The 26,495-nt window shown below is 40.1% G+C and overlaps 1 protein-coding gene across 2 annotated transcripts in view; it reads left to right on the top strand.

Moving 5' to 3' along the window:
- GLRA1 (glycine receptor alpha 1) overlaps positions 1-21,841 on the top strand; it is a 286,546-nt gene extending 264,705 nt beyond the window's left edge. The window contains exon 9 of one of the 2 annotated variants that reach the window (XM_073621132.1): positions 4,771-21,841. In XM_073621132.1, coding sequence (XP_073477233.1) covers positions 4,771-5,085 — 315 coding nt within the window. In that variant the 3' untranslated portion in view covers positions 5,086-21,841. The remainder of the gene's footprint in view (positions 1-4,770) is intronic. The other variant, XM_073621133.1, reaches the window with a different exon arrangement.
- The last annotated feature ends 4,654 nt before the right edge of the window (positions 21,842-26,495 follow it).

Below are 26,495 nucleotides of genomic sequence, written 5' to 3'. Positions count from 1 at the left end.
CAGTCCCCTTATTAGCTTTGTTGCCCTTCTTTGGACTCTTTCCAGTTCAAGCACATCTTTCCTGAGGACTGGTTTTGCCTCGAGAAAAATATTGAACCATTGTCACGATCAAAGGTCAGGCTCGAGGACCAGTTGCTATAGCAGTAGCGGGACTACCACCGACCAGCAGGATGGGTACACAGGCAGTCACCCTCGCAGATGATGTGGGCTCCCCTGAGGTGCAGAGATTAAGTACTATCCAATGTTCACCAGAGCTAATGATGGTGCAGATGGATTTTGCTGCATGTTAGTACCAGGTTGCGGTCCTCAGGATTGCCCCACCAGGAAGTGAGCAAGTCAGGGTCCAGAAGTGGATAAGCAGGTAAGGATCAAACAGAAGCATAGTCAGTAAAATAAGCCAAATGTCAGTTACAAGTAGTTGCAAGTTGGGATCAGCCAGAAACATAGTCGAGGAACCAGCCAAGGGTCGATAACAAGTGGTAGCACAATATGGACTGCAAGGAAGGTGAGAGCGAGATACTGGCTGAAGAGAGCACAATAATCTGGCAAACAGAAAGTGCAGAGACATGGCTTAAATCAGAAAGTTCATAGGAAGAGCAAAGAGTTCAAGGTTCAGCAAAAGTCAAGGCACAAGGCAGGGTTGTCCAACGGATCAGAGAGAGCACTGTCCAGCATTTCAGGTAGCTTAGCGAGAAGAGTCATCACCAGACACAGCAGAGGTCCCAAGTTAAAGTCCAGGCTCTGATACCCATACTCCGATGGCAGTGAGATTCATTCCCTGGACCAAAGGCGCATTTAGAACTTTGGCTATTATTAGTTGGGATAACTTTTTACATTGCTTTTTTTTTTTAACCAAAACTGAGACATGCTGGCAAAAATCTAAAAAAGCATGCCAACACTGCTAAATTTCTCACAAAAGGGTAAATGTTGCCTCTTTTCCAAACTGAACAAACATTTTTCTGTTCTTCTGTGTAAGATTTAGTTGTCTGCCCCTGAATCCTTTTCAAGACTCCTATCTACTTTTACAATGGTTTCCCATTACTGGGCCCTATATTGCAGAAGTAATACATTTAATTTTTATGAATTTAAATAGAAAAAGACCAAACATTTTTTCGATATATGGGGATTTGGTACAAGGGTTTGGGGTTCACCTGGGGTGAGGTTGTGCAGTGTTTTGAGTGCACAGTGTTTTTCATGTTTATTCTTTTACAAAGGCAGTGAGGTCCTGTGAAAATAGACAGCTCTTGAATTGTCAGCAACAACTTCCTGATGCACTTGTGCTTGTTTGGGCACTTATGGGGTGATGATGCTCTGCCCCTGTCTCCCATAAACTCCTGCCTGTCACATGCTCTTAATAAAGAAACTAAAAGCTTCTGTCCTGATGGATATTGCCCAGAAATATTCCACTGCTGTCGCCATTTAAAAAAAAAGCTTGCTAAAAAAAATATATATATTTACCTCGGCCCTGACTTTCAACACTTCCAGGAGATGTGGGTAACATCAATGTGTCTCGTTTCTGTCTCCTGTGCTGTAGGGGCATGTTCTCATGGGATTTCAAGCTTTAAAGGGTTAGATCACCTTTATTGAAAAAAACAAAAATTATGCAGTCACATTACACCATAAGAGCAACCTAAGCTGATAAAATATTATAACAATGGCTCTCCTCCGATAACATACCTGTTGGCCATATTCACAATAACAAAAGCCTGCTGGAAGAACTGCCACCACTTTATATGGCTCAATCCCATCTCATTGCTTTGATGGAGCAGCCATTAGGATGGGTATCCCCTATTTCTATAAGAGGGAGCGCCATCCTTTTCCCAAGGGCTCTCTCACCTGACTTAGTCACTGAGATCATTCAAATCAACAGAAGAGAGAGCTTACTGTGTGTGCGCAGTCCTCTGGAAAAGGACCGCACACCCTCCTATAGCACTAGGGGGAACTCACCCTAACAGCTGCATCCTCATGGTAGTAAGATGGGACAGAGCCATGTAAAGCAGTGGCAATTTTTCTAGCAGGCCGAATACGGCCTACAAGTATGTTAACAGAGGGGAGGCATGGATGTAAGATTTGATCAGCAAGGGGCGTGGCTATAGTGTAGTGTGACTGCATAGTGTCTTTTTTTTATAAAGGTGAACTAACCCCTTAAAAATTCACTGTGAAAAAACAATTGCAGCCAGTGACAATTAGGAAATGTGCCTTATAAAAAAAAAACATGCAGCCTGTTATTACTGTAGACAGAGAGAAAGAGGTTGCAGGACATCAGCAGCATTAAGATGTAACAAAGGATAAAAAAGGTAAGAACTCTTTGCTCCCCCCACCCCAATTTTGAAGATATACAACATTTTGGAGATTCAGTAAGGGTTTACATCTACTTTAAGAGACCTGCCAGTGTCCGCAAGCCCTACACTTCCTAGGTTTTTCCTATCACAGCTAAACGTTATTGTCAATATTGCTACTGGAAACTCACCCTTTTATACTGAGGGGCCTGGTTAATCTAAAAGCCCCCTTATTGGCACTTGTAAGCCAATTTTTAGTTTTGGACATAGCAGAGAGGGATTAGAACAGCTGTCAGGTTTTTATTGCAGTATGTGCCCCCTTTAGGGAGATACTTGTCCTGTTTACCGTTATCAGTGAAAGTAAAAGAAAATCCCAAATTTTGGGATATCCTCAGAACGGAAATAAAAGGTAAATCTTCCAATGTGGATACTAGTTCTGGTTACCCTGGTGACAACCAAGGATTCCCTCACTTTGCAGGGATTTCTACTCACTTCCTGTTTTGGCTATGGGACAATGGGACACAAATGGCAAAAAAAGCTGACAGGGGTTATAAACCTCCCTTATATCTAAAATGAAAAAAACACATTTTGCCTTTAGCTCCACTTTACGTTTTAAGGCCAGGTGGTACATTATGGTTTCTATTGTAATTTCTACATTATTTCGCTCCAAGTAGCAAACACGCAGGGTTCGGCCCTAATCCATGGTAGCACAGAACCCAAAGATCGCCCCTTGTTCTGGTGAAAACAGAAACGTTTTAGATTTCCCATAGTTTTCTCTCTTGGAGACATTAGCCACAGGAACAAAAAGAGTGGGTGAATTTCAACAATGGAGACACAGGCAAAAAAAAAACTTGACATGGTTTTAACTCTTTTATACACTATCCAAGGGGAAAAAGCAGGTTTTTGAGTATACATATACTTTCACGTCATTTCACACATCATTTAAATAGTATAAAACAAAAAAAAACATGTTTAGATACAAGCATAACCATAACTAGAAAAGATAAGGACTGATGCAGCACTTTTAAAAGGCCCTAGGAAAATTCCAGTACTGAGACCTGTGCCATTTAAACTTATTTACATTTATTTTATCCTAATTTATTTGCCAATTACATCTTGGCCTGAATAAATCATTAATCAACAGAGTAGCACCATGCTGTAAAGCACCAAAACAGATGTTTGATTGACAATATCTATACTGTAGTTTGATCATTGTAATCTAGAATATCTGCAAAAGGAAGGGTTAATCATATCACGTTTAAACAAGGAAATATGATTTGGAAATTCATCCCCAGCATTAGATATTTAATCTGCTTTGTGGCATTTACTCTTTAATTCCTCAAGCTGCTGCCTTTGCTATGACAACACCAAACCTTTTTGCCAAATGTCACTAATAATTTCCACTTTGGAGACAGGTGTATCAAAGGTTTTTGCAGGTAAATCAACAAAATTATTTAAAAGCTTCTGGATTTTTACCATTAACAACCGATGCAAATTGATCCTTGTTAAATACTACACAATGAAGAGTTCAGAAAAAAATATTAAATGTGTGAATGTATATGCATTTAATTCTTAGAACAAATTTCCCTATCTTAAGCATGCCAAGACATAAATGGGTTGCAAATAACCTGTTTTTGCTGTTCTGTCAAAGGGAATGCAAATTTGATTTTTGATAACTATGGAAAACATGGCAATCAGTGGCGGCTGGAAGGGGGGGCTTTAAACAAACCACCCGACCCCCCCCCCTTCCACCACAGGTGGTACTCACATGGTCAGGCTCGCTTCTCCTCTCGGCCAATCGGGTCTCAGTACCCACTTCCTGATTGGCAGAGAAGCAGGAAGACAATAGTAAATATTAATTCACTATTGTCACACAACTGGGTGGGCTCAGGGCACAGTGCTCTGCTCCCCGAGCCCACCCTTTTTTTAAAGCCAGTTGGAGCCTCAGGCTCTAATCATGTGCTTCAAAAAAAGAAAAAACCACATTGGAATTCATGCGTCCGGTGCCCTGCATGTAGATTAGGGGCTGGACGCATGGATCAGGGGGCGGCGTCCCTGCACCCCTAATGGAGTGGCCACCGCTGATGGCAATTATGGATTCTGAGAGAAAAGTTATAGACTAGTTAATGTGAATATTTAAGAATAGCTAACAAGCAACAGGGTGTGTGTCAGACCAATGCAACACAATCGCCACTCCTCCGGAAATAGTAGCACTCTTTAGCTGCTGATTAGTGGCAGGGGGGCAGGCTGTATTAGTGGCATGGTGCATTCTTACATTGATATGACAAGTAGGACATTGGAAACTGTCATTTTGATGCACCTTGAAATAATGGGTGTTATTTTGTAGAGCATAACTCAGCTTTAATTTTTTATATAGTTCCAAATTTCATTTGTGTGGATGCCCAAATGACACAATTTCAAGAAGACTAGGGAAGTAAGGATGGGAGAGCCTGATGGAGAGGGTGCAATGATCCTGCCTTATTTTGAGTAGAGCCCTATGCTTAATCTTTTACAGGAGGATGACACCGGTGAAGGGCGCTTCAGCTTTGCCGCTTACGGAATGGGCCCTGCATGTCTCCAGGCCAAAGATGGGATCTCCGTAAAGGGGAACAACAACAACAACCCAACCAGTTCTGCACCCCCTGCTTCGAAAACTGATGATGAGATGCGCAAGCTTTTTATCAGCCGGGCCAAAAAAATCGACAAGGTGTCCAGGATCGGTTTCCCTTTGGTTTTTCTTATATTCAATACTTTCTACTGGATCATCTACAAGATTGTGCGTAGCGAGGATGTTCACAAGCAGTGAAGGTGAAGCAGGTTGGGGGAGGGAAACGGACATAATAAAATTCAGTATTTTGAAAAAAAAAAAACTTACGTTTGGGATGGAAATTGAATATTGAAGTGCAAGCAAAGAGAAGGGAGTGAAGAAATGTGACAAATGGAAATATTAAGAAGTGGAACTTTTACTGTGCTTAGCATATGTGTACCCCATGCATTTTGCTTCTATATGTCGGGGACACAAATGTCACCAATTTGTTTAGAAATCATAAAATTTCGAGGAAAATGATAGAAGGACAGGTTACTGCAGAGCAAAGATAAATGCAAAATAAAACACATGGGATAACATAAAAAAGCAGTTTTGAGGAAATGAAGACAAAAAGCATTGTCTTCAGAAACACAAAAAAAATGTTATCTACGAAAACAAAAAAAAACTCAGTATCAAGTTTGTGCAATAGCAATGCAGAAATGCATGATTTTAAGAATGTGGCAATATATCTACATATATCTAAGAAGTGGGGGCTTTCAAATTATTGAAAGGGGGTGTGATGATGTACATAGGCCTTAAGTATTCCATAAAGAGGGAATGGGATAGAGATTGCTGCTCCAGAATGGATCCAGAATACTGCTGGTAAAATCCAGAAAAGTGCCGGGGGTAAAAATATGTAAAATATGCAACATATAGTCATGCCTAAGTATATTCTAAGATGCACACTAAATAATGTTAGTATTTTAAAGATTTAATTTGCTTACAGCTTACAAACTGGGCTCCGTGAGCCGAGGTTTATGGAGATGAATAGATTTACAGAAGTTGTGGGATTTATTTTAGAATCCTGATATTTATGAAAATGAAGTCCAGACTATGGTGGTTCTAAATTTTATATGTTAGAAATTGCAATAAGGTAATGACTAGCTCTTAATAATTACAGTACATGTCCTAACATGTTATGGTTATCAAAATTTCTTAGATTGTGGCTATTCCTTCAAAGAAAAATCCATCCTTGTAAAATACGGAGATGGATAGCTCATAGTATATGAGCTTCTTATTCCAGAAGCTTCTTTGTTTCTAATGAGTGTCATGAACATATTTAGTGTCTCACGGGTATCTCAGTCACCTTGATCCAGTCTAAATGGAATGTGTTGTAGCAGATGTTGATTGTCCAAGAACATGATGGGATATGTAAAAGTTTGTTCTAATTCCATGGCATCATGGGACAGGTGTTGGTTTGAATGTGGCTGAAAGTGTGAATTATTGCCAAATCGCCTTTGTAGAGAGGTTAGAATGGCATTATATGTGTGGACATATGGAGTCGAAGGCCCCCTTCCATGTTTATGGATCCTTGTTACACTTTGAAGTACAGTAGATGGCCTCTTTCTCCCCTCTTGCAAATTAGTTGTCCTCTCTGTCCCTTAAAGTGATTGTAAGGGTTCGTTTTTTGTTTTTGTTTTTTAAATAACAAACATATCATACTTACCTTAACTAGTTTTGCACAGAGTGGCCTCGAACCTCGTCTTCTGGGGTCCCCTGATAGCTCTCGTGGCTCCTCCCCACATCAGATAATTACCTAGAAGAAGCACTCTCCCGAGGGGGTTACCTTGCGGGTTCGCTCCCGAGTCCAGCATTCTGCGTCCATAGCCGCAGAATGTATGACTCGGCCCCGGCCCCCTGTCGCCTGCGTCATTGGATTTGATTGACAACAGCGGGAGCCAATGGCTGCGCTGCTATCAATCTATCCAATCAAGAGCCAAGAACCCTGAGCAGAGAGACAGCGCGTCCCCACCAGGTCAAGTTCCAAGGCTCAGGTAAGTAAAACAGGGGGCTGGGGGGACGGTCACTGCCAGGGGTTTTTTCACCTTAATGCATAGGATGCATTAAGGTGAAAGAACACAAAGGTTTACAACCTCTTTAAGGTGTAAATAACACTGACCTGACCTACAGAGTTTACTCTCTTATGTTGGGCCATCCATTTGACAACAGATCACACCTTCAGCCTGGTAACTAAAATTATTAACACCTGTCCCAGAATTAATGACACCATGGTATTGGATTATGTAATTAGAACAGGGTGGTTACACAAACTTTTACACTTTCCATCATGTACTTGAACAATCAATATCTGCCTTAAAACACTCCATTGTGACTGGAATGAGATGACTGCATTTCTAGTGTGGCTATAAATGCTGGGGTATGTTCCTGACACTCATCAGTACTGAAGAAGCTGTTTGGATAAGCAGAGAAACATCTTCAACCTAACAGACCAAATCAAGTTTAATGTAACTAACTACTACTAGCTATACCATGACCTAAATAACTGAGAACCTTCACAGGCATATGGAGATAGATGTTAGAATATGGAAACCCCAGTACTGAAAATGGAAAAATCTGCACTCGCTGCTGTAGTCAGAAGCAGTGGGTAACCTTTTTTTAATATTCCCTGCTTAAAACCCCAAAAGTAAGAATCAGGAAGCTCTACTTTCATGGTTTGCATCATGAGGCCCTGATTTCATGGTTTTTGGTCAAACTGAAAATCAAGATCAAGCGAGCAAGATTGTGCTGTGCTTATTGATGCAGTTTACCCATCAAATGATTGTCTGATTTTTTTTTTTCACTTTTTACATACTATGAAGTACACTGCATCAATCAATTAAATTGATTGTACTAGTGGTGATTGTGTATCTTTTCAATTTCCTACTGTGGATGAATTTTGTTAGGTTGATTACATCTGAGCACCGCAAGGTCTGTTATCTGGGCGTTTTGTAGTTCCTATTGCAAGGAACATACATTAAACATTTATAATTATGCTACCAAAATTGGTGTGTGCTGTAAATTGCCTCCAGCATTTCTCCTGTTTCTTCTTGCCAAAGGCTGCCATTTTGCTAAAGCCCAGAGCCCCTGAGCAGCATCATATCTTTAGACTGTCAGCAGATTGGCCTCTAGTGGCTCTGATTTTCAGCACAATACCAAAAATAGAGAACAACTGAGCATGTTCAGCGCAGGGTGAGACAGTGCATTACTGGATTGAAAACAGTATAGGCACTTATTTGTATTGTTTTACATAGCCACACCTGCAAAAGGGGCCAGCATGAAGTGATCTAGCAGGACTCCAGACTAGAGAAAGAGAATGAACTCTTGGTCATTTTAAATTAAGGGTTTCGGAATGTGAAGGAGCAATGTGTACAGTCATCTACAGCAATGTATTTTCAAAGCTTACAGCAAGCTTCGGGCAGCTTTGTTAAAGTCCTTAAAGTAACCTTCAGCTCCAGTTTGGTAAGGTAAATACAGATGTTAATGAAAATACTGACTGTCACTTTAAACAAACTGCTGGCAGGACTCAGTAGGCTTCAGCACGACTTGCAGACTGAATAAAAGCCTTCTAGATGCTTGTTTAGAATCACAGCCAATACTCCCATTAAGAACTGTGATAGACCTCTTTCACATGGATGTTCCGATCAGGTCTACCTGTCAGTTTTTCCAGGAGGACCCAATCAGACCCTCCATTCTTATCTATGGAACGGCAGACCCTCACACCCGCCAGCATCTGATCTGATCCAGTCCACTAAAAACAAATGGATGGGGATCTGTTCCCCATCCGTCGGTGGAATCAAATGACAGTTGAATGAAAATGGACAGGTGGTCTGTTTCCATCCAACCATCCCATAGAGAACATCCGGCTGTGTCCACTGATGCAGAGTGGACACAAATCTGTAATCTGCCTGCTCAGTGGGGATCAGCAAAGGGATCCCCTGCTATGCAGGCGGATCTGCTGCCGGCATCCGCCCCGTGTAACAGGGGCCTTTAATCTCCCGAAATTGGAGCTTGTGTATGCTAAAGGGCTCATTTACACTTTCCATTCCACGCAATTCAGTGTGGTGCATTAATGTACGCACATTATCTCAATGAATGTTACTGCAAAGCACCACACATAGAGTAGTTGCATTTCGTACAGTGCAGGAACGGACATTAATGCGGGATTTAATATGTGTTGCCACTACACACAAGTGTGAATGAGCCCCTAAAATCTTCAACATAGCTATCCAAAGCTATAAATACTAAGTTTGCTGTACATACTGCTTTTCATTTGCTGTAGCCCATATGAACAGTGCCTTCAGGCTGGGTTCACATATATGCGAATTGGATGCGGATTTCCACACATCCAATTCACATGACATGCGAGTGTGACTGGCTCTCAATAGAGCCAGTTCACACATGTCTGGGGCGGCTGCGGCCTGGATTGAAAAAGGGTCCTGTGGATGTTTGGGTCCGGTTCAGGTGCAAATTCAGGCAATGATTGCAAAGACCTGAATCGCACCTGAACTAGTGAACAAACACACACCGGACCCCAGGCATGAACCCGCGGCCACACATGTGTGAACCCAGCCTAATAGTATATGTCCTGAATGCTATCAGAGGCAACAAGTGATCTGATTGGCTGACAATCACATAAAACTCCTAATTTAGTTATGATTGGACCTTGCCTTATTTCTTTAACTTTTTGTAATAGTGTGGCCTAAGCAAATTTGGTAATAAATAACATATTGTTCAATTTGTAGTGTACAGTAATTTAGGAGCTAGTGTATCAGTTAAGTTAAAATGGATGAGCGCCAAAAGAGCTTTATTGTTCATAGTTTAGGTGTACAGATTTTTGCAGTCTTCCAGATCTAGGCAATGTCTTTGAGATGGTTTTATATTTGAAGCTGTCAAGAATACAGGGTAGGTGTGGTGATGATGATACTCCTAATCCTTGTACTTCAGTATTTTGAACAATTGCTTTGATTTTGCAGAGCCATTTTGGCAATTGCTTAACACATGTCTCCAAAAAGTTTATCCTGTCCAACAGTTCAGAGACTTTTGCTTTCAACAACATTATCTGTTTCAGGATCATCTCATGCACCCAAATCAAATCTGTATAAATATTTTTTCCTGAAAATTTTCCTTTTAAAACCAGGTGTTGTTTCTTTAGACATAGAGATCTTTAGAGATCCTTCCTTTTCTTTTTTTTGTTGCTCTTTGGTTAAAAAATAAAATTTGAGGGGTCGTCTGTATGATGAGAGTAGTAGAGACATGAGGACAGGGGGGTTCAAATAATATCAGGTGAAAAAAAAATATGTATTAAGTTGGTTTGACAGATTCTTTATGTACCAGTAGACCATTCAGGGCTTGGTATAAAGATATGAATATTTTAATTAGTCAGTAGTAGTGTAAGGTCAATGAGGTTAACAAGCATCTCATATAATTTTAAGCGTGGAATGTTAAGAAATCCCTCTTTGAAAGCACTAATCACTAACAATGAGTAATCTGAAACCATAAAAGCAATCAAAAAATATATATGGAACTTGAAAAGTTATAAATTGTGAGGGGACTGCATGAAAATAAATCCTATTTAGTACCCATTGCCAGATGCATAAGTTCTGCTGTCTATGTAAATGTCAAGTCTGAAGTGGTCTTTTAACACCTTTTTTCTTGTGCTTTTTTTTTGGTTCTTTTTTCTCTTTTTTCTTTTTTCCCCAGAAAACATATTATTGTACAGTCTATCATACTGTATCTTTTTTGTGCCCTCCTCTGTCTTTCTCTGGGTTTAGGCCTTTTGCACACTGATGTCTAAAAACTAAGCATTTCTAGGCATACAGAATTATTTTATACTGATCTAAACACAGCTCGTTGTTTTCATTTTGCCTGTACACACAGGCACATAAACATGCGCTGAGTATAGATGAGTATAATAAATAAATACAGGAATCTGAGTTGCTGGTATTTTACACACGTGCACATATAAAATTTTAATTTTGAAGAGGTTAACACTCAATTCTGAGAGCTAGAATTTATTTTACTTATGTATGCGCGTACGCATAAACACAAGCAAACCAAATGCAAGAGATTTTGGCCAGGAATGCAGATGTTAACCTTTTTTTTTTTTTCCAAGCACAAAGGTGCCCTTTGTCACTGAAAATGAACAACTTTTCACCAAATTTCTTATGTGGATTATTTAAGTATTTATACTAAATTATCTTAATAAATTCAGTTCAGTTACTCCTTCCCCATAGCTGAGGTCCTTCATATCCTTTATAAATGTAGTTCAACATCCTTTATTTAGACCCAGTTCACACAGGGGTGACTTGTCCGGCGACTTAGCCACCTGACAAGTCGCGTCCATTCTGTACAATGGAACCGTTCTAATAGGAGCGACTTAAGTCGCTTTGACTTAGAAAAACGTTCTTGTACTACTTTGGGGCGACTTCAGACTGGCTTGCATTGACTTCTATACAGGAGTTGTTTTGCAAGTTGCGCTGTATGAGGTGGCTTCAAAGTCGTGTGTGAACCGGCTCTTAAACTGGTTTAAATTAATATGTTTGATTGTTGTTGTCTTTTAATTTAACAAGAGATCATTAAGCCACAATAAAAATAGACCAATGTTTAACTTACAGAGGCAGTATGTGCTGTTCTCTAGTGTGGTAGCCAGGACTATATTTTATATGCCCATTCTGCCATCTAGTGTTATCCAAATGTACTACATTCAATTAGTCTGCTTGTTTGCCTCTTTAAACTCCACTTTTGTGGGGGAAAAATAGCAAAAAAAAAATAATATATATATATATATATATATAGCATGTACATATTGTAATTGAATGTTATTAAAAAATGCTTTTCCTTTTAAATCTGCAGCACTGTAATTTTCTGCAAAATGTGCGCAATAAGGCAACCTGGAGGCATGCTGTACACAGATGGTGTATGGAACTCCAGGAATGTAATTTCCTGCTTATGTAATTGGCTCAGTGATGTTCCCAGAAGTCCGCACTTACAATTCAGATTTTAGGCATCCCCTGCAACAAAAAATTCATGTTTGGTGAGATACTCCCAAAGGGAAATCATGTCTAAACGGATGCCAACCCTGCAGCTTTCCTCTTTAGAACCCTGCAAGTGCAGCAGCTGATTGATTAATTATAAAATCATTCCCATTCACATTAATTTTCCCCAGGACACAAACTGTTGTTTCTTTAGACTAACCAAAGGTAGGAATCTACAACAATTTTTAAAAAATCCTTACAAAGTGCATTATTCACCCAGAGGGGAATGTCCCTATCTCAACAAAAGTGGCGTTACTCTTCAAAATATTATTTTAATTTTTTAACAGAATTGAACACGTTTTAAAATCAATGCTGCTGATGGTTTGGCCATATATTTCCAAGATCCAATCACCTGGATTGCTGCTTAACCTTTTGTAGCTATGTTTCAAGTTTATTGTTCTTCTCTTTACCAATTTTGAATCAATATAACAAAAAAAACTTGTTAATATTTTTCTCATATACAATCCCAAAATAGTAAGTGCTACAGCTGATAGCCCCATGCAAACACATTACCCAACTTATACCAGCCTATACGGTTTGTAACATAAGGCAGGTACATCCAATAGGATTGGCACAAGCGGGGCCCTAAAATTAGCACAAAATGTTGTTTCGGTTATATAGCTGCAGTAAGGAGAGCGCTGCTGTTAAACTACACAGTATTCTGGGCTTATTTTAAAGACAAAGTCCTAAATTTAATAAACCAAAGTGAGGTAACCCACACTTTTCAGAACACTAAATCGTTATTAACCGATTGGATGGTTGAGTTACTGTACAGGATTAGTCTCTGCACCACAGCTGTCTGCTTTATACTAGTATTCTGCTAAATATTATATAGAAAGGTATACTGTAATAGATACAGTTATTTTTTATCTTTTTCACATTACATCTCATTTTCTGATTTAAGATATCAGAAGCCACCTCATCTACTTCTGTCTAATGTGTATTTAGTTTATTTCAATGTTTTTATGCATTATCCATTCCCATTGCTGTTGGACACCTCAAATAAGAATTCAAGGTATGGATATTTTTACAAGCATACAAAAATCTCCTGTACTTGAAAGCGGTACTTAGATCCTGTAGGCTCTATTTCTTTTACTCCAATCTTGGCTTACACGGATATACCATTTTTTGCTGCCCTCTAGAAAATGATATTTTTGCTCGGACCAATGTAACTATGCATATACCATACATGAGGAATCCCTCTAGATGTAGAAGCTGGAAAGAAGGTGAGAGGCGGGGTGGTGGCATCATGTTCTCCACCACATCCAATCAGAGAAGGTTTTGCATTCATTGAGAAAGTGCAGAGCATTCTCTGAATGGCACCCTGCCCAGAGGTTGACCTCCTGTGTTTACAATGCAGCAGGGCAGCCACTTGGCAGGGAACCAAGATGTTAGTTTCCAGGGGGGGATCCCACAGATATCTTATGAAAAAATCCCCCCCTGCATACTTATGTAAAAATATCCACACCTGGATATTCTTCTTTAAAGGGCTGGTCTATCGAAAACTGTTTGGTTGGCTATTCATGGTTACATAGACCTCCTTCATCTCTCAAGAGATCTTCTTACTGAATTTCTCAGTTTTGTCTTAACCTGTCATGTAGCCCCACTTCTCCTACTGCATTCTCTATGATATAGAATGAAAGAACAGGGGGAGTGGGATCTCCACAGGCGGGTGCAAAGAGTCAGAGATGGAGACAGAAACCAGGGTTTAGAGACCCCAATACATGGGCCAGACATGCTTCATCTGAGTTAGTGACAGGGGCAGAGACTTGAAACCTGGTCCTACCCACTTCTATGCAAAGCTGAGATATCAGCTGAGGGTGGGCCAACAATGTTCTATTTCTCCCTATATCTGTAACTCCTTGGCCTTAAAGCTGAACACCAGGACACAGGAGGCATGTGTATTGTTACTTGAATCGTGTGATTCTTTGTCTTATTTTTTCAGATTCTGTGGAGCATTAAACGTTTCCCATGTGTAGGAGCTTCCAGTAATAAAGACCAATCACTGCTGCTCTCTCTGGTCTTTTATCTGCCCCCTCCTGTAGTTTCCTGCAAATAGCCTGTAGTGGGTAAGCCTACTGGGTTCCTCCCACAGCTCTTCTCTCTGCATGGGCTGTACAGCCCAGTGATGGTGTCACTGCTACTTTATGATGCATAAATGTTTGCAAAGGCACTTGGTGTACACAAAGTGTATTTATATTCTTTGTGGCTATTAAGGAATATATTTCAATGAAAGTTTTTGCACCTGGAATTCAGCTTTTATATTATATATATAGTATATATATTTGCTAGCAGAATTGCTAAATGAATTGTCAATGCACTTATAGCACTTTCAACTATTTGTAAGCACTCTTAAATGTCCTGCATGTGTGCTTTCCCCACTTTCTGTGTCTTTAATCTTAATTTATGTAATGTACACTTTTTGCAGCTAAAGATTTCCTTGTTACTATATTCAAATTGTGGCTAATTTGGCTAATCTTAATTTATGTAATGTACACTTTTTGCAGCTAAAGATTTCCTTGTTACTATATTCAAATTGTGGCTATTCCGAGCCTGTGACACCATTTGAACTGAGTGATATTTGCATACATTTGCAAGCATATATGTAAAAAGCTAAAAAAAAAAAAACAGCAGTGGTTGCATTCAGTAGGCATTTTTGAAGTTGCTGTTGTTGAAGCTGCTGTCTAATTGTCCGTGCCGAGTACAAATTGATGTCTAAATTCTGCAGAGATATTAACAGAAAGTGTAACATGAGGGAAAAGGAATAAAAGGAAAAGACAGTGAGCACAGATAAACAGAACCCAATAGCAATTGGGTAACATCTGAATTTATTGGGTTGATCATACTAGTATATTATTTATGATTGGTTACCATGGATTACAGCAGCTCTGATCACACAGGTCAGCCATGAAACCACAATAATGAAATTTGCCATGTGTAAAGCCTTGTACACACGATGAGAAACCCAAATGAGAAATTCCGCTTTCAAAACAATTGTACGAAAATCTGATCGTTAGTACACAAGTTTCAAGGACCAATCAGGACAGGTCGTGCGAAATTAGCCGAAGGGACATGCATGAAAAAGCTGGGTATACAGTTGTAGAGTTTTGTTCAAAATTTTTCAGTGTATGTGGTCTTTGTTCAGTAAAGTCTGTTCATTCCAAAATGTAATAGTAAAAGCAAAAAAGTCATCAGTATTCGTAGGAACTTTTGTTGGTAAATCTATTGGTGTATGCACAGCTTAAGCAGGACTGATAAGAGGGGAGGTAACAATGAACAAAGACCCCAGGGACCCAGGCCATCTATATAAAAGGTGCTAATGTGCAACTAAAGATGAGTCAGAGCCAGGCAATGATAGTACTGTGTCCATCTGTGTGCAAGTTGCCAGTGCAACAGGAGGACAGGAAAGGTCTACAATAGTCTATGCCCTGATTTAGGGCCAGTTCACACCAGAATTGCACAGGAACATGGTCTGCGTTCCTGTGCGATTCCTTTGTGTTCCCCTGCAGTAAAAATCGCACCAGAATGCACAAAACTGAATGCATGCAATACTTTTGAAAAATGGGCTGCATCAAATCGCGTGGGTCTGCTGTACCATGGGATCTGGTTGCACCAAATTGCATGGCACTGTTGTACCGTGCGATCTTGTGCCAATGAATGCATTGTGTATTTTGGCACCCACAGCAGATTGCAAAAGCAGTTTGTCTTGAACATGGTGCGGGAAACCCACACGGAACGTGCCTTTTCTGCACCTCGTTCTGGTGTGAACTGGTTTTTATTATAGCACTTCATAGCATGTAGTAACCATTGTCAGGCAAGCAGATATACTGCATCCTAAAGAAAAAGCCTAAAGCTGCTGGTAAAGTGTATAATTTAATGGGACAGAGGGGAGCTAGAAAGCAGACAGAAGTCCACAAGTCGTGCTGTTTCTCCTTGTCCTGCCACCTTCTGATAGCGATTTACAAATATCTCAATGGTGATCCCAGCATAGGAAAAAACTATTCAGTCTCAGAGAGTTTAAGAGGACACGGGGCCATACAATAAGATTGGAGGAGAAGCGGTTTAACCTTAAACTGCGCAGGGGTTTTTTCACTGTCAGGGCAATAAGGATGTGGAACTCCCTTCCACAATCGGTGGTGGCAGCGGGGATGTGCATGTTAAAGAACACTACATACAAGGCTATGGGAAATAATCATAGACACTGACAGAGTACACCTACACAGGTTGAACTGGATTGTCTTTATTCAACCTTACCCACTAGGTAACTATGTAACCTCTCTTTGCACAACAGTTATCACTTATCTACACTATGGCTGCTGTAAATTCCAGTTATATCCACTGACACTTAATTATTTTCAGGCTTTCGTTTTTTTAAATAGATCCAAATTCAACGTTACATGGTACAATTAACTATATAATGCTAAACTGTGACCTTTTCAGCTTTTCTTGCCTGTCCTTCAGGTCTCTTTCATGGCATTCTAACATCGAATTAAGACACAAATCTCCTCAAAATTGCAATCATGGTCACATAGTTGCTTTCAGTCCTTCATTGAAATGACTATGGTGCATGCAGTCCTGGGACAGGTTTGTCTAATGCCCAGGGCAAGGATGGGGGGAGGGTGCCTCCTCCCCCACTGTTAATGCAGGTGTTAGAATGGGTTTACTGCCCTGTGTCCATTCTCTGTCCCCTTGCTTTGCTGTGAACATAGTGAGCAGATACCGGACTACACTCTGAACCAGAAGTGTCTTAGTGGCTTTTTACCTTGTCATCTTGGATTTTTACATATGCATTTGCGAATGTTATAAAGTGCCTTTGCATAACAGATTAATGAATCAATTTTTTTTACATTCTTCTGAATTGTACATGGCACCTTTGTAAAGTTAAAGCAAATACAAAGACAAAATTTGAATGATTGAAACACCTCTCAGTTGTTTTTTTTTTTTTGGTCTCCCATTAAGGAGATTTCTCTTCACTTTCTATCCTGGGGGGCACAACAGGAAGTGACAGCAAATCTTTTCAAAATTTGGGGAAATTCACAATACTGGCTGTTGGTAAAATTTTTAATTTACCATCACTTTTTGTCCTGGTAACACTGTCACTAGGACAACCAGAGCGGATTCATTTCCTCAGAGGGAATAAAAAAAAGACCCCAAAAGGAATGTTAAAGCTAATGTGCAGGTTTACTTTCACTTAAAATAGTTGGCCCAAACAAACTACAGTATTTTCTTCACCAACGTGCACCTGCTTAGAACATTCGATAAACTGTATGTAGCCTCAGTTACATACAGTATACAGCAAGGTGTTCCAGGTGTGAGACGACACCTTCCTATCTTATACCCGGAACAAAATAGCATCAGACTGAGCAGCACTCAGCCATTCATAGGCAGGTTTGTATTTTGTTCCGGGTGTGAAACAGGAAGTTTTCATTTCACACTGGAACACCGTACTGTATACTGTATGTAGCTTGGCCCAAAAAAACTATTTGAAAGTAAACCTGGACATTAGCTTTAATGCTTCCATACTCTACTCAACACTATATAAAAAAAGTGTTTTCTCTGGATACCCTTTAAGTATCAACTTAGGGGAGGATGTCTACCAGCTGTATTGTCCTAAACTTAACTGGTGCACCCCTCAGAATAAATTACATTCTTTTCATTGTTACGTATAGGCTTCATTGATTGGTATGGTATAACAAAATGGTTTCCGCTACTGTTTTTCCAGTCAATATGTTGTATTTAAACTGTTAGTCCAACCAAAACTGATTAATTTATTTAGGGAAGATTTCAGCAAGGTAAAATGCTGTTTTTTTCTTTTTTACCCCAAGAATGTTGGAAATGAAATTTCTGCAAAGATTCCCCACTCTATTCAGCTAATAGTAGTTATAGGAAGGTTATATTTCCACCACTAGATTTGCAGCTTTCTGCAGAGGAAGCAAGAAGGTGAACTGGGATCTATGTGGAGGAAACCTTAAAACTGGCGAGGTATGGGAAGTTATCAAGTGATAAAAGCCACCAGTATCCACCCACTACGGAAGCATCATGGTTGAGTGGACTGGCCCTTTAAAAATTACTAGCAGTAGTTGATAAAAAAAAATAAAAGTCTTACTTTCTTAATAAACCACTCATATTTTGCAAACATTGGCATCTTAAAGCAACGTGTTTCATTCCTTGAGGCATACCATCCAACTATCTGAAATGATAAAGAGGGATGCCATTTAGTATGTAGGCAGAGGACATATAATGGCCACAGCCCAGTTACACAGACCAGAAATATCTAATATGCAGAAAATAATTGGCTAAATCACACAAGTGTTTTTCTGACCTCTATTATTTCTTTATATTGGCTTTTCAAAATAACAAATGCACTAATATAGAGGTTGGATAAAAAGTTTATTGCAGCATAACATTACACACAACAGATCAAAATGAGGGACAACTGAGGCTGAACAAGGGACAGAGGGATTTGGTCTCAGAAGATGGACTGTCCCTTCAAATGCGTGACAGTTGACTACTGGCCAGCTAAATCACCACTGGTTTTGTATATCTAAAGAACACTAGCAAATCTCAGGTGCATGTGGTCCTAGCTCCACCCACCTTGCTATGGTCCCCATTATGGGGTTTTAAAAAAACAGTTACATTCCCGGCATAAGCCATCACATTGGTTGTGTTCTCAACCAAACTGTCAACCCATCAATGGATGATGTCATAACTGATCACATGTGCAGCATCATGGCAGTTGAGGATCAAACAGAGGCCAAGATGGCAGCTTCCTTGGCTGGAAAAAAGAGAGGATTTAGTTCTGCTTTAAGGCAGGGCAGCTCTTCCATCTCCAAATATCACCCACTATTGGTGCACAAGAACATCTTCTTTACAGGACCAGGCCATGCTGCTGAAACAATCATTTATTTTAAAGTGGTTGTACACCCTTATATATACCCAGTGAAGTGAACAGCCTCAGGTGATACACATAGATGAAATAAATCCTCCTACATAGGTTGTACTTTTTTATCTGCAGCCCTCTCTTCCCTACACCCCTTCAAAAGGGCAGAAAAGTGTTAAAACCATTCTTTATCTATCAGGAGTACAGAGGAGGGGTGGAGAGGCTGCAGTTACACTGTGTCATAGTTGATTGGAGGAAGGGCACACACCCCTCTACACAGAAGAACTGTGTTGTGAATAGACAAGCTCTGTGCTGATAATATCGCTACTAAACTGAAAACATAAACATCCAATCTACTTGAGAATTGAGGCAGAGGGTTTGAGGCAACTATGGACTCTTCATGGTACAGCAAAGACTTACATATTTATAAAAAGTATACATTTATTTAAGACAAAAAAATCATCAATAAAACGGTCCTATAAAAGGAAATATATAACACACAGTATGAAATCTCTGAAGAGGAACTCGACACTTGGATACATGTCCACCCAGAGTATTATATTACTGTGTATTATATATTTCCCTTTATAGGACGGTTTTAATGATGACTTTTTGCCTTACAATAAATGTATACTTTTTTATAAATATGTATGTGAGTCTTTGCTGTAACATAAAGAGTCCATAGTTGCCTCAAACCCTCTGCCTCAATTCTCAAGCTCTGTGCTGAGCTCCCTCCCCAACAATTTTATCTCATGTGTCAGGAAAACTTCTCAGAAGTGACTCATGCTGATAACAGAAGAACAAAGCACCAGAGAGAAACTACACTTAGAGATTTGGAAAGAGATAAGTAAACACTACAGATATATGCTCAGATTTCATGACCACTTTAGTTTTTTACAGTCTGTTCGGATTCATACGAATGCATTATTAGTGGACGTGCAGCTTTGGATGCAATGGGGACATTTGTGTATTTTGGAATATTTTGCAAAAACAGAGAATTACTGTAAACTTTTACACATGGTTTTTGATTAAATGTGTTGTCTTTCTAGCACTTTACAGATTTTAATTTTGTGTCTGGATTAAACAAGGCTATTGTGCTGTATTGGCAGTGAATATATTATGTGAAGCTATTACAAGGGCTTTACACTAATGAATTTTGGTACATTCCCTGCAAGAATGAAAAAAAGTCTATCTCGGTTACTCTTCTCCATTTAAATGTTCATTTTTTAATCACTTTTTAGTTTGATCTGCCTATCTTCACCTACCTTGATGCTAGACTATTGAGAATGTATTGAATAAAGCTGTGGAAAGAGCAGTTATGTACAGTAACTCGTAGCAACTAAATTTTGCGGCACTCAAAACATAACACATTTTTAATTGGTTGTCAGATGCTGCTGTGTTTTCTAGCATTAGTTTTCAATAAATAAGACCACAGTTACTTTCTTGTTTATTTAGCCAGTGGTAGCAAAAATTTTACACGATCAGATTATTATTCCAAGTTTTATAAATGCATTATAATAACCCCTGCTCTAATTGGATTTTTCTATTGTGGGGTCATTGCAAAAAAAAAAAATGACAGGCTGGTTGTACTGAAATTGATTGATAGATCGACTTCAGTATAACCAGTCTGCCCATAGATGAATCAAACATTTTGATTTTGGTCTGTCTATGACCAGCTTAATCAGCCTGGTTTTGCTGTCTGTACCATCTTGAAGATTTTTCTTCACTTTCTATCTGTTCCCAGTCTGTCACAAGATCCCAAACAGGGGTTCTAACCCTTCCCTAATTATTTTTAACATAATGGATGGACAAACACTTTAAAACAACAATATTGCAAAATTAAAATGTAGAGAAAATAGATTTCCACGTAAAGAACAGATATTGTACTTACTTATCCCCATGTCGTCTTATTTTTGATGTCTTCAAGAACTATAGTTCAAATCAGAAACCGACTAAGTACGCTTCAGGTGTATCGAAACAAAAGCTGTGCAAAGTTTAAACATGAATTTCCTTTAGAAAGCAGCCACAGCATAAATAGGAAAACCTGTTCCCTGCCAGCATTCTACAGACAAACACTATTGCTGTCTGTGTGAAAGTAGCAATCTGTGTGCAGAGGTCTTCCATGCCCCCTGCTGAGTCCAAATAGCAGGGAGCATAAGCTTTGCTATTTGCATAGATATAGGTCTATGCTGCACGTGTGGTGTCAGACCTTTGCAGAGAGACCGCTGTTTCCAAAAGAGAGCATGTGTCCTTGTCCACAGCATGCTGGCAAGAGACAGGCTTTTTTAGTTGGTATGTGGCTGTTTTTTTAAGAAAACAAACTATAAGACCTGCAGTTTGCTTTGATATACCTGAAATGTATTTAGATAATTTAAATTAAAAGTTCATTTGGGCTTTAACAGCACAGAGTCATGAACCACTGAAATTACTATTCTTTGCTGGAAAATTTAGATTGGTTGCCATGTATGGATGCTCATATTGTGTTATAAATCCTTAAAATCTAGTTGATTAAAAAAAGAAATGCATGATCAAGCTATATCTGTGTCATATCAAACCTCTTTTCAAAATACTGAAGTATCCAGAGACAAGAATCCTTGCTAAGAGTTTGTCCTTTCCCTCAGACATGGAAGTATTTTCAAAGGTAAGAATTGTAATGTAACAGGATTGGATGTGTTGTATAAGGAATGATAAGGACTTCTTTCTATTAAGATGTCTTAATTATCATTGTCAGTGGCATCAAGTGCTTCCATATCCTGCAGTATGATGAAAATGAAAAACGAAAAAAAAAAAACGCAAACCGCTTTCTTTATGCAATTATTTTATAAAATGTCAGAACAAAGATAGTACATGAATTCGTAGCAAACACTTATAATCTCTTGCATGACAAAGCAAAAGTTACACTTTTTTTTCTTTGCCTTGTAAAGCAAGAAAAATAAAGAAAAAGACTTTGAACATGGAATGTAACATTTGGTGTAAATGTACATATGAATAAAAAATATATTTATTATTCCATGTACCGTCCATCTCAGTTCCGATTGAAAATAAAGTTTTCTGAAATTTTTGTCTATTTTTTCACTGAATCTTCACTTGATTTTCTATTTACTGAGGACATAATGGTAAACTACTGTCAGTAAGTTTTCTGGATGTTTATAAATCTGTTTAAAATTGTCCTTTGCAGTGGCAGTCAATCGGAAAATTATAGAGGGCCTCAAGTGCAGCCTTCGACACCTCCAGAGGGCCACACAATAGCATTGCATTTTTGTACCTCAGCGCTCACAGCTTTGCTTCTGCTGCAAGTACAATTACCCCCAGCATTTGTGTCTGTGAGTGCAATAATAAACCACTTGCATTGGTGTCAGTGGATGCCATAATAGCCCACAGCATTGGTGTCAGTGACTGCAATAATAAACCACTTGCATTGGTGTCAGTGGATGCCATAATAGCACACAGCATTGGTGTCAGTGGATGCACTAATAGCCCCCAGCATTGGTGTAAGTGACTGCAAAAATAACCTCCAACACTGGTGTTAGTAAGTGCAATAATAAACCACCAGCATTGGTGTCAGTGGATGCAATAATAACCCCCAACATGGTGTCAGTGCGTGCAATAATAATACCCCTGGTGTCAGTAAAATTAACCCACCCCCACATTGTTGGTCAGTGGCAGTGCAATTTAATGCTCCCTGCTGCATTGGTAATCAACTCCTCCCGTTGCATTGTGGATTGGCAGGAAAAGTTCAAGTGACAACTGTCCTAGACATGGCCTCGCCACAATGGACATGCTGTGATCAAGACTGTATGCCAAAAACGCATAAGCTATTTTTAATCTTGACTTTCATGTAGCAAATACAGATTTACATGGGATTTTGGAGTTGCATCTTTCTTGGAGGTGGATCCACAATACTTTGCACTGTCTTTGGAGATATTTACTATTACTTTCTGTTCTTTTAACAAAACAGAGGTGAAGGGTCATCTACTCAATGGTACCCAGATGGCAAAAAACAACAGGTTTTAACTGTTTGCTACTCCATGCAATATAAAAAAAAAAAACTTTGGCTTTACATATACAGATTTAAAAATCAAACAGTTTGGGCAATCCTTCATAAACTAAATGAGGAAAGTGGCTTAGTGGCTTCCATGGTACTTCTCTGCAGCACATTTGCCTCCAGGAGGGAGGTTTTTCTACTCAGGGTGTGGCTGCTTTCTAAAGAAAGCAAACTGTGAACTGGTCATACACTATGCAAATTCAAAATTCACTCTGTGGGTGGCCCTGTTACCGCCCTGCTCCTTTGACTGAAAAATCAAAGGAGCAAGATAGAAAATTGTCAGCTGAACAGTCATATTCAGCCACTGTTTTGGTATTCTGGCTGCAGATAATATTGGGGTGCTATGAAGTGTCTCTGCAGCTTACAGATGTATTTGCAAATGTGTGCAAATGAAACCCCTGTTTTTAATGCATACTATCAGGATAATTCAGTTGGTTGTAGACTGGTCAGTAAGTTGAGCTGGGAATTTTCTTTGGCTTTGTTTGACATGCGTCGCCCTTCCAAGTGCTCCTTGCTGCGAAGGCCAGTAATAGGTGGGTGCAATGGCCATTTGTTTGTACTGTTGGAATACTATTGAGGGGACACACTGGACACCATCACTGCCATTGTGCTATATGCTGGGTGTCTAATGTGCACTTGTGCCTTTGAGGAGGGGTCAGCTCCCTCCAGGCTCACCTGCCTTCTGCCTATCCATTATAATGCATGTAATTCCACTGTGGAGGTTCTCACAATTCAGAGTTAGGACTGCAGATAATATTAGGGTGCCATGAAGTGGCTCTGCAGTTTACGCATGTATTTGCAAATGTGTGCAAATGAAACAGTTTTTAACACATACTGTTAGACAGGATAATTTGGGTGGTTGCAGACTGGTCGGTAAGTTGAGCTGGGGGCAGTGGCCGTTTGTTTGTAATAGAGGATATTCTGGCAGATGCGGAGGCACTGTAGCAGGAACAGCAGGCAGCAAGCAGGTTTACAAACAGGCAAATGCAAGATCTTGGTTGATCAGGCAGGCAAGAGTAAGTATCAGCTCGGCAGCAGAGGAGCAGAATTAGAAGTCAAAGCAGGGACAGGCTGAGGTCGATATTGGGCAAGCAGAGAAGGTACCAAAACAGCAGGCAGAAGGCAGGGTCAGGTCACAGGCCAGAATCAGCAATGGGGTAACAGAAACAAGTACGGTCAAGGCAAAGCAGGAAATCAAGATTAGGTCACAAACAGTAGAAACTGACGGCCACTCAGAATTCCTCTGGTCTCTGAAGCCACTTTAAATAGCCAAGTATTCACACACGCTAACATGCATGTGCACGGGCACATGCACGAGTTAGGGCATGTCTAGTAGTCACCAAGTCAGAGAATTGTTATGAGCATGTGCGTGAGTTAGGGAATGACTAGTTGTCACTTGAGAAATATTATTAGCATGCGTGCGAGTTAGGGATCGACTAGTTGTCACTCGAGAAATATTATGAGCATGTGCACATCTTTGCGCACATCTTTGTGCACGACCATGCATACAAAATTCCCAACACCACCTATTAGTGAATCTCTTCTAAAAAGGGAAATGCTCTGGCACAGTTTTAGGCAGGGCCCATGACCCATCTTAGTGTTTCCAGTCTGCATAGAGGAAGTTCTCAAAAATCAGGTGTAGCAGAAGGTCTTAGCAGCCACAGGGGCTCTAAGAACCCAGGACATATAACAGCAGGCTTATCCACCAAATAATAGCAATATAAATCACATCAATAATGTTTGAAACAATCACCTGTGTATCCAGAATCAATGGACTATGGGAGGATCCTCGCAGTTCCCTGAGCACTACAAGCTGTCGTCCACAAAGACCAACGGTACTTGTAGTTCATTCATTCACTGAACTTTGTGAATGAATGAGGTGGCTGTGTGGACAGACCCTTGCACAGACACGCTGTTTTTAAATTCTGACAGCAGGTGTGGGGAGAAGATCCCCCTGTCTACTGTCACAGGGATGGGGGATGAGGAGGCAGGAATTGGAACATGTTACATGTTCCATGCTAAATCCGGGTGGAACATGTAAATTGCTCCAAAGGTGAACTTATCCTTTGACCACTTCCTGACCAGCTCACGTACATTTACTGCGGCAGGTCGGCTCTCCTGCACAAACTGACGTACCTGTACGTTGGTCTGTGCAAGGAGGATAGCGGACGTGCAGCGCCACACGCACGTGCCCGCGGGTCCCGCAAACTTGATGTCCACCAGTGACCAGCGATCACTGTGTACAGAGGCAGAATGGGGAACTGCCTATGTAAACAAGGCAATTCCCGTTCTGCTTAATGACATGGCAGAAATCTTTTGTTCCCAGTGATGTCTGTCATGTCCCAGTGAGCCAATCCCCCTTAGAGTTAGAACACACCCACTTAACCTCTTGATCACCCCCTAGTGTTAACCCCTTCCCCGCCAGTGTCATTTATACATTGATCAGTGCATTTTTATAGCACTGATCAAAGTAATAATGTCCCTGGTCCCCAAAAAAGTGTCATTAGGGGTCAGATTTGTCCGCCGCAATGTCGTACTCTTGATAAAAATCGCAGATCACTGCCAAAAGTCCCTTAATCTATCCCTTAGTTTGTAGACGCGATAAATTTTGTGCAAACCAATCAATATACGCCTATTGTGATTTTTTTTACCAAAATTATGTAGAAGATATATTATATCGGTCTAAACTGATGAATAAATTTGTTTTTTTATATTTTTTTGGATATGTATTATATCAGAAAGTAAAAACTTTTTTTTTCAAAATTGTCTCTCTTTTTTTGTTTATGGCACAAAAAAAAAACGCAGAGGTGATCAAATACCACCAAAAGAAAGCTCTATTTGTGGGTATTTTTGGGTAAAAAAGGACGTAAGTTTTGTTTGGGCACAGTGTCGCACAACCGCACAATTGTCAGTTAAAGCGATGCCATGTCGTATCGGAAAAAAATGGGCTGGTCATTAAGGCAGGAAATCCTTCATTAACTGGGCAAATTAAGTGGTTAAATAGAATTCACACTGGAGGAAAGACTGAGACTGAGATTATCAAGGTATCCAACGCCAGTGCTAAATGATCTTTGGCCCTGGCATTATCAGAGCTTGTTGAACATGGAGACCAGGATATCCACATATCCCTGTTTGACATATCAGATTAAAGATGTTGGGGAGAAGGACCCATTTCCATTGGTCAAGGCAGAGGCGGCCGAGGTAACGTGCCTTCCAGCTGTCCATTCCTGGGATGTGGACAGCGGAGCTTGCTGAACAATGAGTCTCTGTCCTTGAGATGATCAGACTTCCTTCAAGACTGCATAACTGCTGATCCCCCTTGGTGGTTGATGCAGGCCACAGCCATGGCATTGTCTGATTGCACCCATGCAAATGGGGGTGGGGGGTGTCAAGCAGAACCATTGTTATTGCTCTAAGCTCTAGGATTTTGATGGGGTGCTTGGCTTTCACCAATGACCATGCTCCCTGGAAGGGTCTGTTATCTCTTTCCAGTGAAAAGGAAGGAAAAACATCCCCATAGTTAAGACTTTGTTGGAAATCCAGCAAGCTAGGGAATTCTTTGCCGGGCTTAACAGGAGCATGGGTGCCTCCAGAAAAGGAAAATACTTGATTAACAAGAAATTGCGCTGGAGGGCTCGCAAATGAAATTGGGGAAGAAGATGGTGCTAAG

The sequence above is a fragment of the Aquarana catesbeiana genome, linkage group LG03 (assembly GCF_042186555.1).
Source record: "Aquarana catesbeiana isolate 2022-GZ linkage group LG03, ASM4218655v1, whole genome shotgun sequence".
NCBI classification, from domain to species: Eukaryota; Metazoa; Chordata; class Amphibia; order Anura; family Ranidae; genus Aquarana; species Aquarana catesbeiana.
This window is presented reverse-complemented; position numbering and strand designations above follow the sequence as displayed.